This window comes from Electrona antarctica, assembly GCF_951216825.1.
Source record: "Electrona antarctica genome assembly, chromosome: 3".
NCBI lineage: Eukaryota > Metazoa > Chordata > Actinopteri > Myctophiformes > Myctophidae > Electrona > Electrona antarctica.
In genome coordinates, this window is record NC_136808.1 from 44,862,836 (window position 1) to 44,881,106 (window position 18,271).

The 18,271-nt window shown below is 41.9% G+C and overlaps 3 protein-coding genes across 3 annotated transcripts in view; 1 reads left to right on the forward strand and 2 right to left on the reverse strand.

Annotated features, from left to right (window-relative positions):
• The window catches only part of tmem255b (transmembrane protein 255B), a gene marked incomplete at both ends in the record, with an annotated part of 17,782 nt that extends 16,549 nt beyond the window's left edge, over positions 1-1,233 (reverse strand). Inside the window, 3 exons of the mRNA XM_079496365.1 lie at positions 224-286; positions 566-708; positions 1,125-1,233. Of these exons, the coding sequence (XP_079352491.1) occupies positions 224-286; positions 566-708; positions 1,125-1,233 (315 nt within the window). The remainder of the gene's footprint in view (positions 1-223; positions 287-565; positions 709-1,124) is intronic.
• Positions 1,234-4,694: 3,461 nt separating this feature from the next.
• grk1a (G protein-coupled receptor kinase 1 a) lies at positions 4,695-10,839 on the reverse strand (the record flags this gene model as incomplete). Its single annotated transcript, XM_079496366.1, is given in 9 exon segments — positions 4,695-4,992; positions 5,292-5,529; positions 8,918-8,994; positions 9,618-9,723; positions 9,811-9,923; positions 10,079-10,140; positions 10,144-10,167; positions 10,170-10,208; positions 10,801-10,839. Coding segments are annotated over 9 exon segments (996 nt in total).
• A 505-nt stretch (positions 10,840-11,344) lies between these two features.
• On the forward strand, positions 11,345-17,676 carry LOC306919546 (potassium-transporting ATPase subunit beta-like; the record flags this gene model as incomplete). The annotated part of the gene is made up of 7 exons (XM_079496189.1): positions 11,345-11,456; positions 12,944-13,072; positions 14,576-14,689; positions 15,148-15,353; positions 16,979-17,041; positions 17,192-17,284; positions 17,518-17,676. The coding sequence occupies 7 exons, from the start codon at positions 11,345-11,347 to the stop codon at positions 17,674-17,676; spliced, it is 876 nt and encodes a 291-aa protein (XP_079352315.1).
• Positions 17,677-18,271: the final 595 nt, after the last annotated feature.

Here is an 18,271-nt window from a genome sequence, read left to right on the forward strand (position 1 = left end):
TACTGTTCATCTATCAAAGGCAGAAAACCCCCCAAAAATATAATTAAAAAAATGATCACAACCAAACCAAAACTCCTCTACTAAACTCTCACTGTTTGCCAGATGTGTTCATAAATTTCAAACTATTTTCCCCTTTAGACATTGCTTACAATCACTGTCCTTTCCCACCACACACACACACACACACACACACACACACAAAACACTGGGTAATCAGACTCACCATAGGCCTGCGGTTCTCCAAAAGATGGATGCCAACAATACCCAGGAATGCTCCAAAGCTCAACTGGAGAGAGAGAGAGACCGAGAGCGAGAGAGCGAAGCGGGGGTTAAAGAACAGATGATTGAGAAGGAAAGAAAAAATGAGAGCGATATGGAGACTGTGAGGATGTAGAATGATTCATCACTACCGATAGTTCCTGGTCCAGACAACTTTTAATCCCCATGTTTTATATTTATAATTGATGTGGGTCGAGCCATGGCATGTATTGTGTTTGTCACAACAAAAAGGATTGTATGACTTTGGAAAATAATGTGGGTGTATCATGGATAAGTGTTAACTCACTGTAATGCCAGGATAGTAACCAGCAACAGGCACGTTGTCGGTCCGCGTGGCAGAAGCCAACCCCACTGCCAACGCCACCATAGACAGACACAGCAGGGCTACAGTCAACCACAGAGCTGTATGCCTCCGCTTCCAGTACTCGGCTTCAGAACACAGGGTGTGATAAAGAACACAGGCCTATTAAAGTGAAGCCTTATACAGCCTATATACATGCACACATACTTACACCACTAACCACTAACCTTCTTTGATGCAACAGCCTGCCTATACAAACAAATCCACCTGAGTCGATCCTTCAATTATTAATTAATCTCTTAGTGCATTATTTTAAACATTCAAATACATTAATGCTATAGCCTAAGAAATGTAATTAATTTAAAACAATTTGTTCCAGAGAGAGTAAGCTAATGCAAAAAGAACGTTCTTATTAGCTTTTAATGAAACAAAGATTAATATATGTGCAGGATATATTCGCAATTCAAATGACACAAATACTTTTATCTATAAACAAAACAACAAGCAGCAACAGCAACACTCGTGTGTGATAGTTGTAAATAACCTGCTGCATCCAGTACTTCTGCTGTTGTTTGTACAGTTTGTTGAGTTGTCTGTACAGTCTGTTGTTGGGCTGCTGGTGGCTGCTGCTGCTGCTGCTGCATAGCCTGCATTTTTCCGGATCACAGCAACAAATTATCCAGAAGTTGTCAAACAGAGATAGATGTAGGTGAGGATGCAGCCCAGAGGATCCTAAAGGAGAGCAGACAACACTTCTTCACATCACCCGCATCCTATTCTTCTCCTCGATGGTTGTGCCTGCCCTGCCTCCTGGTCACAGGTGCAAAGAAGTGGTGTGCGAAATATGCGAATACTACTTATAATAATCCAGTCATTTTCGTGCATAAATATGACGGTGGGATTTGTGTCAATTTACCACGTTTGCTTTAAACTTTTTAATGCTAACTGTTCTCTCTACTATATTCTTTGACCACGGCGGTATAAATACTCCTCTGTGGGTTCCGAGTCTTCCGACAGACTGAGGGACAGACGATCAACAGCAACGGACGAAGAAAGGTGAACATACGGTAGGCTACTATATATCACGTCTCTAGCCAATCAGCAGCAAGATGTAGTCTACCTCTATTCGATCAACTATTTGGAGTAGTTCTTCTTGAGGGAATGCGTATTCATAGAAGTTTACCTATTTATATATTTTCAGGGGTGAATGTGTTGTGGTTTTGCACGGTTTAATGTCCATCCATCCATCCATCCATCTTCGACCGCTTATCCGTAGTCGGGTCGCAGGGGCAACAGCTCCACCAGAGTGCTCCAGACTTCCCTCTCCAGTTTAATGTGTAACATAAAATCCCATGATGTAGATATTATTAGCTAAGCTAGGCGAGAAATGTCTACTGTACAGAGGATGCTGATTGATTGATGTGTTTCGTTCGTCAAACACATACACACTGGGTAACCACATTAAGCATAAAAATAAGGGACACAAAAACAAAATGTTACTTTTATTAATGGCAAAATATTTATTTGTATTTATTATATTTGTATTATACGATACAGGATGCTTCAATATTTGCTTTGAACGCATAGAGCACAGCTTATATAATATCTCTTTCACAACACAATATTATAAGTAAGCCCACAGTGCTAGATCCCACAATACATTTTCCCTGCAAGCAGCATCACACATATGTTATTATTGCAAAATGCAACATGTTTAACCATTACAATAGCCTGGCTCGAGCCCTGAATCACTACCATTAAAAAAAACATTCCTGGCGTGAAGTGAAATGAAATGAAAATTCAGACTGAGTGTCAGGCTACCATTACAAATGATTGCGTATGAACACTTTTGTCCCTAGCTCTTCCAGTGATCAGTGTCTAGTTTGCTACCTCACCATAACCTTAGGTGTATGATATGTTTACTGCTAGGATTACTACACAGGGCGACTGTGGCTCAAGAGGTAGAGCAGGTCGTCCAATGATCCATGGGTCGGCGGTTCGAATCCCGGCTCCTCCTGGCTACATGTCGAAGTGTCCTTGGGCAAGACACTGAACCCCAAATTGCTCCCGATGTGCTGGCTGGTACCTTGCATGGCTTCCGCCGCAATCGGTGTATGAATGTGTGTGTGTGAATGGGTGAATGTAATGCACAATCTATGTAAAGCGCCTTGGATAAAGGCGCTATATAAATGCACCATTTACCATTTACATCGCCTATGTCAGCGGTTCCCAAACCCCCCCCTAGAGACATATATTTCCTTTGTATCCACATATATGAACCTGAATATGGCATAATATAAGCAGCATAGCCTATAGGCTATGCTGCATTACTTGCCATATATTGGCATAATAATTATGTTAATATATTTAAAATAAAACCATAGCACCACCATTAGACATTTCATGTCGCGCACCCCCTAGAAGGTGCTCGCGCACCACAGTTTGGGAACCACTGGCCTATGTTCTGATCTGCAAGAATCTTAAAGACCATATACTGTAGACAAACAAGATGCACTATATGGGTTATGTTACATTATGTATTTCTCATATTAAACGTATATCTCAGAGAGTTATGACATGAGCTTTAGTGATAGCACAAAAGTGAAAGGAGAAGTAACTACACATGACAGCCAAATAAAACCTGTTCATGAGCTCTGCCCCATACATACATTTGAACTAAAAGTGAAAAAGCAACTGCTTCATTCACCTATATATACATATTCATATTATATCGATGATGATGTAGACGAAATATATAGGCAGATAACAGCTGTCAAAAGCATCAATCAGTCTTTAAAAGGATTGCCCAATCTCGACCACACTGCAGCAAGAAAGGAGGATTCATGAACGGAACTGCACACAGCCTACACTCATCTGTATACATGCATCTATCTTTATTTGTTTATTTCATGTTTTTCTAGTCTTCTTTCTCTTCTGCTCTCGCTATCCCCTAAGTTGCACTAATATTTTAGAAATAGGTCAACAATACAAATGACGTTTAGTGGATTAATTTACTTTTAAGGTGTGGCCCCAGTGCCCCCCACAAAATGACCGGAACTACTTAATATTTCACCAAAACCAGAGCAGAACTCCCACCACGGGACTCGGGCAATCAATTAATACAGTTGCAACCATTATATTAATGGCAAGTATTTCATACAGCTTAAGTTAAAAAAAATCAGAACTATCCCTTTAAGGTAAATGTTGTCAAAGCAAATGTTTTTGGGCAGAATAATTTTTCTTTTAACTGGTTGTTGCGTGTTTTCATTTTCTCCCCGACATAGATGTTACAAATTCCCCAAGTGTACTGCAGTCCCTGTCACTGCCAACCTCCTCCGCTGGCCTATAGGGAGGGTGTGTGTGGACAACCTCCTCGCCAGCCACTTCTTTCAGCCACACAGTGGAGTTTCACCAGGAGGAGATCATACAGTAAAAGTATATATAAGTAAAAATATTTAGGACGACAGACATGGACACTTTCAAAGAAACTAGAGAAACGGTTGGATGGCACTTACACCCGCCTTCTAATGAGAGCGCAAAATCTGTCTTGGAAGAGCCACCCATCGACTAATCTAATATACGGCAACCTTCCCAGTGTTTCTTCACTAGTCCGATCCAGAAGAACACAGTTTGCTGGCCACTGCTACAGAGCTGACAATGAGGTTATATCTTCCCTTCTTCTCTGGAACCCTGCCTCAAACCAGACCAGAGGTATAAAACTGTCAATCCCTGATGTCATCGCTAGGGACGCAGGCATCAGTAAGCAGGAACTGGGGATGGCAATGAAGGACCGGGAAGTTTGGCGTGGCATTGTGAAATCCATGATCTCGACCGCGGTCGAAAAATGATGATGATGATGAAAATGGGAACAGAGGTTCACACTATCTCCCCCATTACATGCAGTTCCCCTCCCCACTGAACCAGTCTGTAGAAGTTGCTATAGTGCAGCGACAAAGACACAATTCCTTGCTGGTTTCCCACCAGCGAACGATTGTGTTCATTGGATGGAGTGCCATGGGTCAAGCTGGAACGGGACCTGGTCCTCTGCGGTGGTGGGTGAGTATTCTACGCCTATTATTATTATTATTATGGACACCCGCACGGTCAGAGCTTTTTATGACACACTGCAGGTGGAAGACTTGGGAGGCTCTTCCAGAATAGATTCTCTTCGCAAGTCGTTTGGAAAAGATCCACTGGGGCCCCACAGGTTGAGCTCACCATAGATCCCTGTCTCAATCATCTCCTCCTGCCAGGGAATGGGGATGTTCCCTGAGGCAAATTCGTCAAAGAAGGCCTTGTCAGGGTCTTCTAGCTGCACCCCTTTGACTGTGGAGAAGGCTCCCACAGCATCCAAGTCCTTTGCGTATACCGTCCGTGAGTCCGGCACAAATGGTAGGAAGCACAGTACGGTACTAATGTGAAGAGTTATAGACAGGAAAAACAATGAATAACTGAAATGGCCAGTATCATCATGTCATAGATTAGACTAGATTAGATTATGATTGTCTAATGTCTACAACATGATATTATGCTCAGTCATTCTTAATTCCCAGTCATTTTGCAGCCAGTCGCACACACTTGCACAGTCGCGCATGTGTACGCAGTGCACACACACACACACACACACACACACACACACACACACACACACACACACACACACACACACACACACACACACACACAGTCACACACACACACACACACACACACACACACACCTTCATTCAGCTTCCTCCAGTTGATTTCACTGAAGAAAACATGTGCCCTGATTTCATCACAGGAACCATTCTTGAAGCCCAATCTGTTGGTCACATCCTTGCACAGCAGGCCCTCGCAGAGGGATTTGGCATTGTCACTGAACTCCTCTGAGTAGACCACTGGATCATTCAGGATGCGATCCTTCACTTCCTTGTTCTCCACCTGGGTATACATAGTAGAGCTTAACTCTTCCAATGAAAAGGTAACAAACCGTAACACACAAGTGTTACACACTCCAACATAATAACCAGTAAGATACCCTGAGGGCGAGGTCGCGCTTAAACAACAGAGCTTCTTAATATGGCAAAGGTAAGAAGCAGGAGTTAAACTATTAGTCTGGTGTATGTGAGGTTAGATGTAGAGTCTGGTGTCTGTGAGGTTAGATGTAGAGTCTGGTGTCTGTGAGGTCAGATGTAGAGTCTGGTGTCTGTGAGGTTAGATGTAGAGTCTGGTGTCTGTGAGGTTAGATGTAGAGTCTGGTGTCTGTGAGGTCAGATGTAGAGTCTGGTGTCTGTGAGGTTAGATGTAGAGTTGCTGGCCGGCATGAATGGCTATCCAGGGTTTGATGAGGTCAGTGTCGTGATCTTCATACAGTATATGGAGATCCAGGTGATGATAGTCAGCTCCACAAAATGGAGATCCATGTGTTGTACCAACCGTTCATTTGCGCTCGGATAAAAACGCCTTTTATTAAACAATGACATGATGACATGAAAATAGGTACATGGAAACCAAGATTCAAGTGGTTAAGAGATCTAACTCAAGTTAATCCCTTTATTCGTTTAACTACTCCCACATTCCTTTTGAAAATAGATATTTTTCTTTCCATTCCTGCGTGACGTTTTGGTGTTTGGTGTTTTGGAAGTCGCCATGGAGAGACAGCAGGTCCAGGAACCTTACAGGTTGAGTTTCACCTGCACAGCTCTGCTGACAAGACCTGCATTATTTATCAGCAACACTGCACCTTTATCAGACTCTTGTTTAGATTCAGCTCATTCATTCATTCATCTCCACTGATATTCATGTTATAGTATTTCACAACATCAACTGCTTTATGATGGATATTGTTACATTTATGTGTAAATACCAAATACGGCATATGCTAGGCTAGCAATAATATACGTTGTCACCCATGGAAATCTTGTGGCCCAGACAGTTAGCTGCCTTAGTTACCATTATTTTAGTGAACAAAAAACACCTTCACCAGCAAAGCTGCCTTCTTAGGGTCAATATTAGAAATGGTTGAGAATATACACAGGAGCAAAGGATCACCAATCACAGTGACCATTTATAGGGAAGTTAAAAACAGGTTCAGTCGTATAGGAGACACAACTGTTAGGTCTATATTGTAATTTCTGATGTGTGGTTTATTACAATTTTTACATGGGAACATTTTAGACTGATTTTTTGTTATTTTCCCACTTACTCTTTGAGAATTGCCCTAAAACGGAACCTGAGTCTGTAGGACACAACAGCATTTACAACACGCACAATTAATGTACAGGTATGTGGGGGCCCAGGCCAGCCTAGCGGTCCAAGCAACTAGGCTGGTAAGCCTGACAGCGTGCCGCGGGTTCGAGTTCGTATGTGTCAAATATTTCTGACATCAACCCTGAAGAAGCCTTTCTGCCAAAACGTTGTTTTGATTTGAAGCTATGAGTGTGTGGTGTGACATCTTTATATTTGTATTGCTTACTTTTGTTGGCCAGCACCTCAACAGGTGTGCATTGCATCTCTTTGGAACGATCACTGGCCTGTGACCTGATCCAGTTTACAGAAAATGTCCAGACATTTAGAAATACTCTCAAAGAAATATTGTGAGGTGCGGTAAAGTGGCATGATGCATGATGGTACTGTAGCAATACCAGCATTATGCCACAGGTAGGCATGGTTGAGCTATGAAATTGTGGATGCCTAGTATGTGGCATTCAAATAATGGAGACATGTAAAGAAGAGATTGAAATCTGTTTAAAGTAAACAATAAAACCTAATAGGTAATACAATCTGAGAATTAAAGCTGCTATAAGCAATAATAAGTCAACATTTTAATGACCTTTTTTTTTCGTTTTGGTATTCAGACAGCCAGCAATGGGTAAAAGGCTGCCAAAATTATTTCTGTCTCTGTGACACATCTAGGGGCCGCAATCTGCATTCAAATATTTTCCTAGAAGCTTTGCCATTGGTCGATTTGCCTGTCTACTTCCCCGTCATTTCGACCGGGTTTCTTTCGACCAATGACAAAGCTTCTATAGGAACATCTTTTTGGGAGCGTCCTACTCATTGCTGACTGTCAGAATACAAAAAAGGTGATTCAAATGTTTACATATTATTGCTTATAGCTACTTTAAGAATAATATTACAACTTACAGACATAGCGTATGATGACGCATTGTTGTAACAGAGTGTACAGGAGAGAGAAGGGGAAAGAGTACACAAAACAAAGTTCCTTTAACTTTCAAAGGGTCTCAGGTGACACCATACCTACTGTAGGTGACAGCAGTCTTTATCTTTTTTTTTTAATCTTTTTTATATTACCAAGACACAGGAAGGTAATGACCTTGGTTTCACACCTAGGTTTCATGGCACCAGAGTTGTTGCAAGGGGATGAATATGACTGGTCTGTGGACTACTTTACACTGGGTGTCACTCTGTATGAGTTCATCGCTGCCAAAGGGCCCTTCAGGGCTCGAGGAGAGAAGGTATGTTAACCTATTTTGGACTGATGTCGATAAAAAAAGGCTTCTAAATCCTAATAGTTTTCTGAAAAACCCATGTTTCTATGTCAGTTGTGCTCAACCTTTTTCATGTCAAGGACCCCCAGAATTATCTCTATTAATAATAATGAATAATTAATTGGGCCACGGACCCCCATCTCAAAATATGTTGTTCCAGGGACCCCCCAGAAGCAAATATTTTAGTTCAAAATGTTCGCTCTGAAATATATATTCAAAGATTTGCACCACATTTTCACAACTTTTCAAAAATAGCAGACCTACAAGCTCTGAGCTATGAGCTTGTAGATCTGCTATTTTTCAATAGCTAAAGTATAATGTAACGCTTAAAACACCAAAAGGGGTTCCCGCCCAAAATGGATTAATATATACTCTAACGGTTAAACAGATTTTTATGCTATATGAACTAATTTAGCTGGGGGTCCCTGGACCCCACTTTGAGTAGTAGCGTCACCAGTCACCCTCTGAGCGGGTGGGTTGTATGTTAGTTTAGTTCATTAGAGCAGTGGTTCCAAAACCTTTTAGCACAAGAGCCAAATAAAGAAATTAGAAGTTTTGCCTGGGACCCAAACTAGAGAAAATAGTAGATCTACAAGCTCACAAAGCATCGCTTTCGTTCCGCGTTGTGAGCTTGTAGATCAGCTAATTTCACTACTTCTTAAACATTTGTTTTCTAATTTATGGAATTATGGAACAAAACAAAATGTGGCCATCAAAAAAATAAAGGGACCCATAAAAATGTGTCTGCGACCCTGGACTGGACCGTACCTGGAGTACCAGCATAGCCCTTGATCTTGTGTTGGTCGTCAGCCAGCTCTACGACCAGACCAACCCTGGACCGTACCTGGAGTACCAGCATAGCCCTTGATCTTGTGTTGGTCGTCAGCCAGCTCTACGGCCAGACCAAGGTCGAAGATACGAACGTGACCGGTGAGAACAAACACAAGCACAATGTCGATTACACGTCACTGACGCACACGTCGGGCTTACGTCTGTGACTCATTAGCTTCCAGTATAGTCCAGTGATAACTCAAAGAATAGATGCCCTTGTCTTTAGAGTGGATAAAGGTGTGAGGGGGAAATGCATTTGGAGTAATAATAATTAATTAATAATAATAATAATGAATTGCATTTTTATAGCGCTTTTCCAAGTGCTCAAAGCGCTTTACAATGGTTCATTCATTCATACATTGGGAGGTGAAGCAGCGAACAGTCGACACCAGCGTCCTCACTTCCCACATTCACACACCAATGGTGACAACCACTGGAGGCAAAGTGGGGTTCAGTGTCTTGCCCAAGGCCACTTCGACATGTGGACAGGAGGAGCTGGGATTCGCACCGCCGACCCAGGGATCATTGGACAACCTGCTCTACCTCCTGAGCCACAGCCGCCCAGTACACTTTTATTATACAATCAATTGCATGTTTATGCAAATGTACTGTATATATGTTTATAATATGTTTGACAGAGTAAGCGTGTGCAAAAAAGAGCGAGAGCGTGAGAGACTGAATGAGTGTGAAATGTGAATGCAGTGCATGTGTACTGCTGACCCTCGTTATCCAGCAGAACATTATCTGGTTTAAGGTCTCTGTAGATGATTCTCTTCTGGTGGAGGTGTTCCATTCCATTCCATTCCATAGATATGATACCTATAGTCAGATTGGAGATTAAATGATGATCATCTTCCAAATACAATTGGATGGATATAGAAACAAATGTCACTGTGTACAGTATACGTGTCGTGAGTGAGGGGACTGTTGTTAATCCCCCGGGAAAATTCAGTTTCAGCTTAACCCAGCTGATGGCTGTACAGATGCAGTTAGCGTTGATTCGAGCGTGAGGCATCACCCTGACCTGGATGTTGATTTACAAGGCACCGTTACCAGTCAGCTAAGAAGCCAGGCTCTCTATAGCAAGCAGCAACCTACACAGATTAATAGTCATCCCAGGTTTGAATCCCGGGCGGGCGTGTGTGCGTGTGTGCATGCGTGCGTGTCATCTGACCTCAGGTCTCCTCCATTCATAATGGTCATGATGAGACAGAGTTCTGTCTTAGTCTGAAACGCTTAAGCCAGTGAGACGATGAATCTGCTATATGGACACGAGCCAGGATCCTTTTGTCCACCATTGCGCCCTAAAACACAGCAAATTAGATTGTTGTCATACACGTCAGTATTTTTTTAAAATGTTGTGTGTGTGTGTCTCTGTCTGTCCTTTTTCAAATATGTAATGTTTTTAATTTTATTAAAATAAATAAACCCTGTACACTCAAGTCACTGCCACCACTGCCACCCATAGATCTCCATATATGGAGCTGACCTGTTCTGACATTCCATATGTTGATCTGACCTCATCAAACCCTGTACACTCCATATATGGCCAGTGCACACGACCTCGCCCTTCGTGCACTGGCCCCCAGGCGTCGTACTGGTTGTGTAATATAACTCTGAATGGTGCTTTTACTGTAGGCCTAATTACAGCATGTGTCTGTGGGGGCCCATGTGTCTGTGGGGGCCTACATTCCAATCACACCTTGTGGTCTGATCATATAGGTATTGCTTTTGTTCAAGACTTTCTGGCTTATAAAGATCAAATTAACCTTATTTTGGGCAAATATTAAAAAACAACAAAAATCACTTTATTTTAAGTGAAAAATGTGTTTTGAGCTTATTTGCCGTACTTGCCGTTATTGTGGGCCATTGCTGGCCCACAATAACCTACCTGACCTGGCAGAGACCTGTGCTCTGGTTTCTACTTTCTGTCATTTTTATTATTATTATTATTATTATTATTATTATTATTATTATTAAGCAACTAAGTATGAATTAGCCCTATAAGTGTGCAGATTGTGGCATAGATACTGACCGTGGTATCTGGCAAGCATTGTCATGAAGCCATAATGAGAGCTCAAGGTGATCCTCTAGTTCGCCCCAAAGGACACCAGTGCTGAAGGATACGCTTTACTTGTTCCTGGGTTGGCCAAACTTTGTTTCCGTACCATGCCATACTAAGACTTATCACCGGCTTATAAAAGCCTGAATCAAAGATAACACATGCACAACAGCCTGAGTGTCAGGGAAGGAGTTTTAGCATCATTTTGTATAAGAGCATTAAGTAGCAATAACAATAACACAGAGGCACAAACACCTCAAAGGGGAGTGGGGAGGGACAGGAGAGGGCAGAAATAACTATATACGGTGAATAAAGAGTGTTAGAAAAGAGAGAAGAGGAGACTTGTGCTGTGGATCCTGCTCAACACAGAACCTCAAGATGGCAACCTTGAAGCAGAAGAGAACTTGTGGGCAACGCTGTGAAGACTTTGGTCACTTTGTCTGGAACTCGGAGGAAGGGAAATTTATGGGGAGAACTCCAGAGAAATGGGGTAGGAAGAAGTATAAAAATAAGTAAAACCTCACATAATACAATATTGTGTTTTAGATATTTTTGCACCATGGGACCAATAGAATATGAATGACTAGCAATTAGTCTAATATTTAATGACAAGACATGCAAACTATTAATTTATTGATTAATTAAAGTGTCTTATTGCCTTCCAGTATATGTCATTAAACATCTGACGCAGTAATATTTAGAATCTTTAATTGTTTAACAATATTACATATTCCTTAACCACATGAACCCTAGTATCCCTATTCTGGGGTGAAATTCGCAGATCTACAAGCTCACGTCTCACGTTGCCAGGTATTGTGAGCTTGTAGATTGTCTATTTTCCAAACTTTGTTTGACCAGCTTTTATAGTATAGTTTGCCTATTACTTTTGATGCAGTAATGGTCTTTCTTCAATTGTACAATACAGTATTGTATATTGTACAATACTGATGGCACACACACACTCTCACACTCTCACACACACACACACACACACACACACACACACACACACACACACACACACACACACACACACACACACACACACACACCTGTCCTTTTAATGCCACTGTATGTCATGAGTGTGTTTTCAGCGTGTGGACACAGAGATAAGCATGCAGTGTAAGATAAGACTTTAGGGGGCTGTGAGACTCCTTCCCGTGTTTGATTTTACAATCAGATTATCCTAGCTCTCTTCTACAGAGGGCACCTTGACTTCTGGCAGTGTGGGCCTTTACTATATACTTACTAAGGGGTGGGGGGGTCCATGCTCTTGCTTTTGATATCCCCCCTCTGATCATTCATTTTTAACCCATTTAGACCTAACGTCGATATTAAAAAAAAAAGTCTTCTGAAAGAATAGATATTCAAAGATTTGTGCCGCATTTTCACGATTTTTCAAAAATAGCAGACCTACAAACTCGGTGGCGCGCTATGAGCTTGTACATCTGCTATTTTTCAACAGCTAAAGTATAACATAACGCTTAGTTAAAACAGGGGTTTCTCCGCCCAGAATGGGTTAATCGCCGGTGGTGGGGATGTGTTTTATTCCCGTCTCCGGCCCACTCAGACTGAATACATCATGCATTTCCTGTTGGGAGGTGTGTAGACTGATGGATTTGATATTAATGTTTGATAACATCACAATGTACAGCATGTTAATTAACCACATTAACCCTGTCCCTATTTTGACTAATTTAAAAAATATTTCCAAAATTGTCATCTTTTGGGGATTAATTGTTTTAGTAGATTGGCAATTTTAGCTATTTGTTGTACATACAGTATTGAATTAAGTGGTTGAAAATCAATTGAACCCTATATATGCACACATTGAAAATCCCAAACTATGAACTATGGGGTATCCCGGGTATGAATAAAACTTTATCACTAGCTCAAAATTGCACAATATAATTTATTGTGGACATTTTGCCAATTATGGGTCATCTCTCTCTCTCTCTCTCTCTCTCTCTCTCATAGTGTACATCAGTCTGTATTATGTGGCGTTCTACGTGGTGATGACGGGACTGTTTTCTCTAGCCATCTGGGTACTCATGTACACATTGTGTCCTTATGCACCGGACTACCAGGACCGACTGTCATCGCCAGGTAACAGTACTCATGTTCACATTGTGTCCTTATGCACCGGACTACCAGGACCGCCTGTCCTCACCAGGTAACAGTATACTCATGTTCACATTGTGTCCTTATGCACCGGACTACCAGGACCGCCTGTCCTCACCAGGTAACAGTATACTCATGTTCACATTGTGTCCTTATGCACCGGACTACCAGGACCGCCTGTCCTCACCAGGTAACAGTATACTCATGTTCACATTGTGTCCTTATGCACCGGACTACCAGGACCGCCTGTCCTCACCAGGTAACAGTATACTCATGTTCACATTGTGTCCTTATGCACCGGACTACCAGGACCGCCTGTCATCGCCAGGTAACAGTACTCATGTTCACATTGTGTCCTTATGCACCGGACTACCAGGACCGCCTGTCCTCACCAGGTAACAGTATACTCATGTTCACATTGTGTCCTTATGCACCGGACTACCAGGACCGCCTGTCATCGCCAGGTCAGGGAATATTATCTAAACAATGTCCAATCTGGGAATAAATTGTTTACCAAAAAATGTCTTCACCCTGGGCCATGGCTCAGCGGTCCAGGCACCTTGGCTGGTAATCCAGTCTGGCAGTGTGCCGCGGGTTCGACTCCCGATCCCGACGGCCTTTACTGCATGTCTTCCCCCCATTTCCTGTCAGCCTACTGTCTGTCCCTCCATAAAAAATATTAAAAAAAAAATGTCTTCACCAATGTAAAAGTAAAAGTGTCTAGTATCTTACAAAAGGTTGAGATTCAGTTTCCCTAGTAGAATCTATCACAGCTGCTGAAAGTTGGGGTACCATAAGTACCTATATGCAGGCAAATATTTCGCTTTAAGTAGCATGTGAGGTGTCAAACTTGGGGGTTTTCATGATTCTGAATCCATTGCAAGCATTTGTTTTGCACACAAAAAACATTCCTTGGGCTAAAACGGCAATAGCCTTCATCACAAATGTGATGAGGTGATCACATTTGGAAAAGTGGCTATGGCCAATTTTGCCTGCATATAGTTGTACCCCAAGTTCCAACGTTCAGCAGCTGTCACAGATTCTCCAAGGAAACTGAATTTCAATCTTTGTGAGATGTGTTACTAGACACGTTTATAAACACATTCGTGAAGAAATGTATTGGTAAGGAATTTATCCCAGATTGTATTAATATCCCCTGACTATACAGTGGGAGAGGCAATTACTGTAAATTAGATATCACAAGATATAGAAGTTACATAACCGTACAACAGAACATTTATTATTTTCGAAGGAAATAACCAAATAAAGTTTAAAATAAAAATGAAGAGTTCTTTTCTGCCTGTCCAGGGGTGATGGTGTGGCCAGACATATGAATAGTTCTTTTCTGCCTGGCCAGGGGTGATGGTGTGAATGAAGAGTTCTTTTCTGCCTGTCCAGGGGTGATGGTGTGGCCAGACATATGAATAGTTATTTTCTGCCTGTCCAGGGGTGATGGTGTGAATGAATAGTTCTTTTCTGCCTGTCCAGGGGTGATGGTGTGGCCAGACATCTATGGGGAGGAGATGGTGGAGATCAACTACAACACATCATGTCAGAAGAGCTGGATGAAGATGAGCAACAATCTTCACGATTTCCTGATCCGTTAGTACAGACTCTTCACAGCCCATTTCGCAGAGCCATTTCCCCCAAAACCTTTCAAAAAAACGATTTTCAAAAGATTTTCAGAACAGCCTGAGGATGCAGGGTCTTTACTCCGAACTTCTTCAGGCTGCAAAAGCCTCTATTCTCACGTGCCTGGTGGTCGGTGTGTGTCCCATTTGAGCTCCTCCCCAAATGCGATACACAGACACACCGTGCACATGAGAAAATAGCAGATCTCCCAGAGACACACCACATTTTTCTTTTGGGTTTTGAGCAGACATCTTTTGGAACCACTGCTTTAACAAATTAGTACATAGCCCTTTTGGGTTTGATTGAATGATTGAAATATTTATTAACAGTTTGCAGAATTACAGTACATTTCAAGCACAAACTCTGCAACAAGCAGAATCTGCAACAAGCACAACAATTGTCTAAATGTTCTTGCTTTTCTCACTCAGCATACAATGAAACCAATCAAGCGCATTGCAACAACCACAACTGCACCAAAGGGAAGTACTTCATCCAGAAGACCTACTCAGCACCTAATAAGACCAAGTGGGTGTGCCCTTTCACCCAAAGCATGCTGGGACCCTGCTCAGGTCTGGAAGACCCCACCTTTGGCTACAACTGCAGCATGCCTTGTATTATCATCAAGATGAACCGGGTATGTACTATACAGTACGAGAGCCTAGTACTGTATAACAGTAGTTCTCAAGGTGGTCCAAGGGCCCCCAGGGTCCCTTGGAAGAGAGTCCAGGGGGTCCCCCATGATTTTCTTTAATTTAGGCCTGAGGTTCGATTCTAAAAACGCCTTCTACATCCTGACCTATACGTTTTCTGAAAAACATCAAATACATATTTATTCAAAAATCACACTTGTGTGAAGTGAGGGGTGCTCCTATCATCATCATACATCAGCCAATCAAATCAGCCAAACACACAAAGCCGTGCATATGGGGCTAGCGCCCCTCAAACATTAGGAAAAATCCTCACAAGTGAGGCGGGCCCAGATTTTATGGAGGCATGTTGATTAAACGATAAAGAGACAATATGACGTAAATGACACATGACGTAAAATTTCCTTTCATTGTCAATGGCGTTTACAAAACAAACATTAAACCTGTATATAGGAGGGGCTAGCGCCCCTCAAAAATGAAATAAATGTATTACAAGATGGATTTATATCAGTGAGATGACGTCTTACGTTGTCATAAACAAACATTAAAGTCGATAGACTTGGCTGCAACGGGAAATTTATAATTATGGTCTAAACAAACATTAAAAGTCCATAGACTTGGCCTATGACGTAATTTCGGAAAGCCATGCATTGGAGTGGCTAGCGCCTCTCAAAACATTATGTTGCTATACTGTACATATAGCAACAACAACCCAAAAATGGGTTCCCGTCTTGAAAGATCTACAAACTTGTTATTTCCCAAAAATCTTGAAATGTGAAATATCTTTGAAACATTTTAACAACACAAATCCCCAAGGGTCCACAGCCAATTCTAACTATAAATTAAATGTCTCTCTGTGTGTGTGTGTGTGTGTGTGTGTGTGTGTGTGTGTGTGTGTGTGTGTGTGTGTGTGTGTGTGTACGTAATGTAATCCACGTAACTCGAGAACCGCTCGCCCCACCTACTTCAAATTCGACACACGCGTTCCACACCCCCACGGGGAGTGAGTGCAGTGCCCTGTGTCGAGTCGGTCGGTCCAGAACCGCCACAAAAGGCCTCTGCTCTGGACAGGGCCCCTGCATGCCCAGTGTCCATATATCGAGCTGGCCTGTTCTGACATCATTCTGACGTCTGCATAGACTCCATATTTGGGCATGCCTGACAAAGAACTCCATATGGGCATAAAAGGGACACAGACAAATATCTGGGTGGGGCATGCATTTCAAACTTGCATCGTTCCAAGTAGGCCAGTGCCCAACGGGCACCGCTCTAGTAATAATATATTAATTAGGGGGTCCTCCACATGAAAAAGTTTGAAAATCACTGCTATATAGCCCTTGGGAATCTGGTCAACTTAAAGGCTATGGGCAGTATTATGCGTGTCTTAAGTACCAGGTCTTATTACTTAACTTAAGACCTGGAGGCGTGATCAATGCCATTTGGCTATTCTGAGTGGCCAAACAGCATTGATCACGCCTCCAGGTTTTAAGTTAAGTAATAAGACCTGGTACTTCAGACACGCATAATACTGCCCTATAAGGTTTAAGTGTTAAGTATTTGCACTACACATATAAATGACAAAGTTGCTAAACTTTATGTTGAATCTCTCCAGATCATTAGTTACTTGCCTACCAACGACACCAAGACCCCTCCTTATGTCAACTGTACTATTACGGTGAGTAATAATAACCACATGAGATCCACACCGTATGACCCCTCCTTATGTCAACTGTACTATTACGGTGAGTAATAATTAATAACCACATGAGATCCACACCGTATGCAAAATGTACTCCTAACATGTTGCGTATGTTTTTGTGCATAGGAGGGACATGAAAACATTGCACATATCGAGTATTTTCCTGAGGGGGGAAAATACGATCTCAGTTACTTCCCTTATTATGGCAGAAAGGCACAGGTAAGCAGTGTGATACAGTAGACCTACTTACACATGCATAATCAATCTGCATAAATGTTAGCTCTACAAATATCTGAAATGATCTCTCTCTCTCTCCACACACACACATGTATGTATGTGTAGGACAATGTGCATAGGAGGGACATACAGACACACATATACTGTATATATATTATGCGCACGCACACACGCACACACACTTTGTGTAACCCGTTGGTTTCTTACCCGTTTAGCCCACATATGTCAACCCACTGGTAGCAGTTCGGTTCCACCTGATAGGGAAGAAGTCTGCAAAGCTCCAATGCAGAGTGGTCTCTGAGAAGATCGAGTATCAAAACATCCATGACCCCTACGAAGGAAAGGTCGACTTCTACCTCAAAGCTATGAAATGAGAAATAACACAGCACCAGGAAGGGGCCAAAGACAAGGGCTGTTTGGATACCCAATCATCATTTAATAACAACCTTCTTGCTAGTGTCAAAGGTATATTATAAAGATTTGTAGTGAAAGGTACCTTAATAGTGTATTATTGCTCTTTGAAAATCTTAAAGGACAACTTTAGTTTTAGGTTGTTATTAGGTTGTTATTAGAGGTGAGTGTAATTTTTTTTTCATTTGCTGCTTTCTTTCGTTTTAGGGATTTTAGCTGTTTTTGACAGGGGGGCGGGGGAATTCGAGCATGGGGCTAAATATGTATTTGTTTACAAAATTTTATAGCGATTTATTTTTTTAGTATTTACTATAGTCCTACTAGACCCCAAGAAATTACATCTGGCCACAGAAGATCACAGGATCTACTGAATGTGTAAAACTGACATATTGAGCCCATGACACACAGTGTGGCTTCCCCCCAGTAGGCTACCTGTGGCCAGATATAAAAGATATAAAATGTTGTAAACAAATACATATTTAGCCCCATGCTCAAATGCCCCCGCCCCCCTGTCAAAAACAGCTAAAATCCCTAAAACGAAAGAAAAAAAATAACACT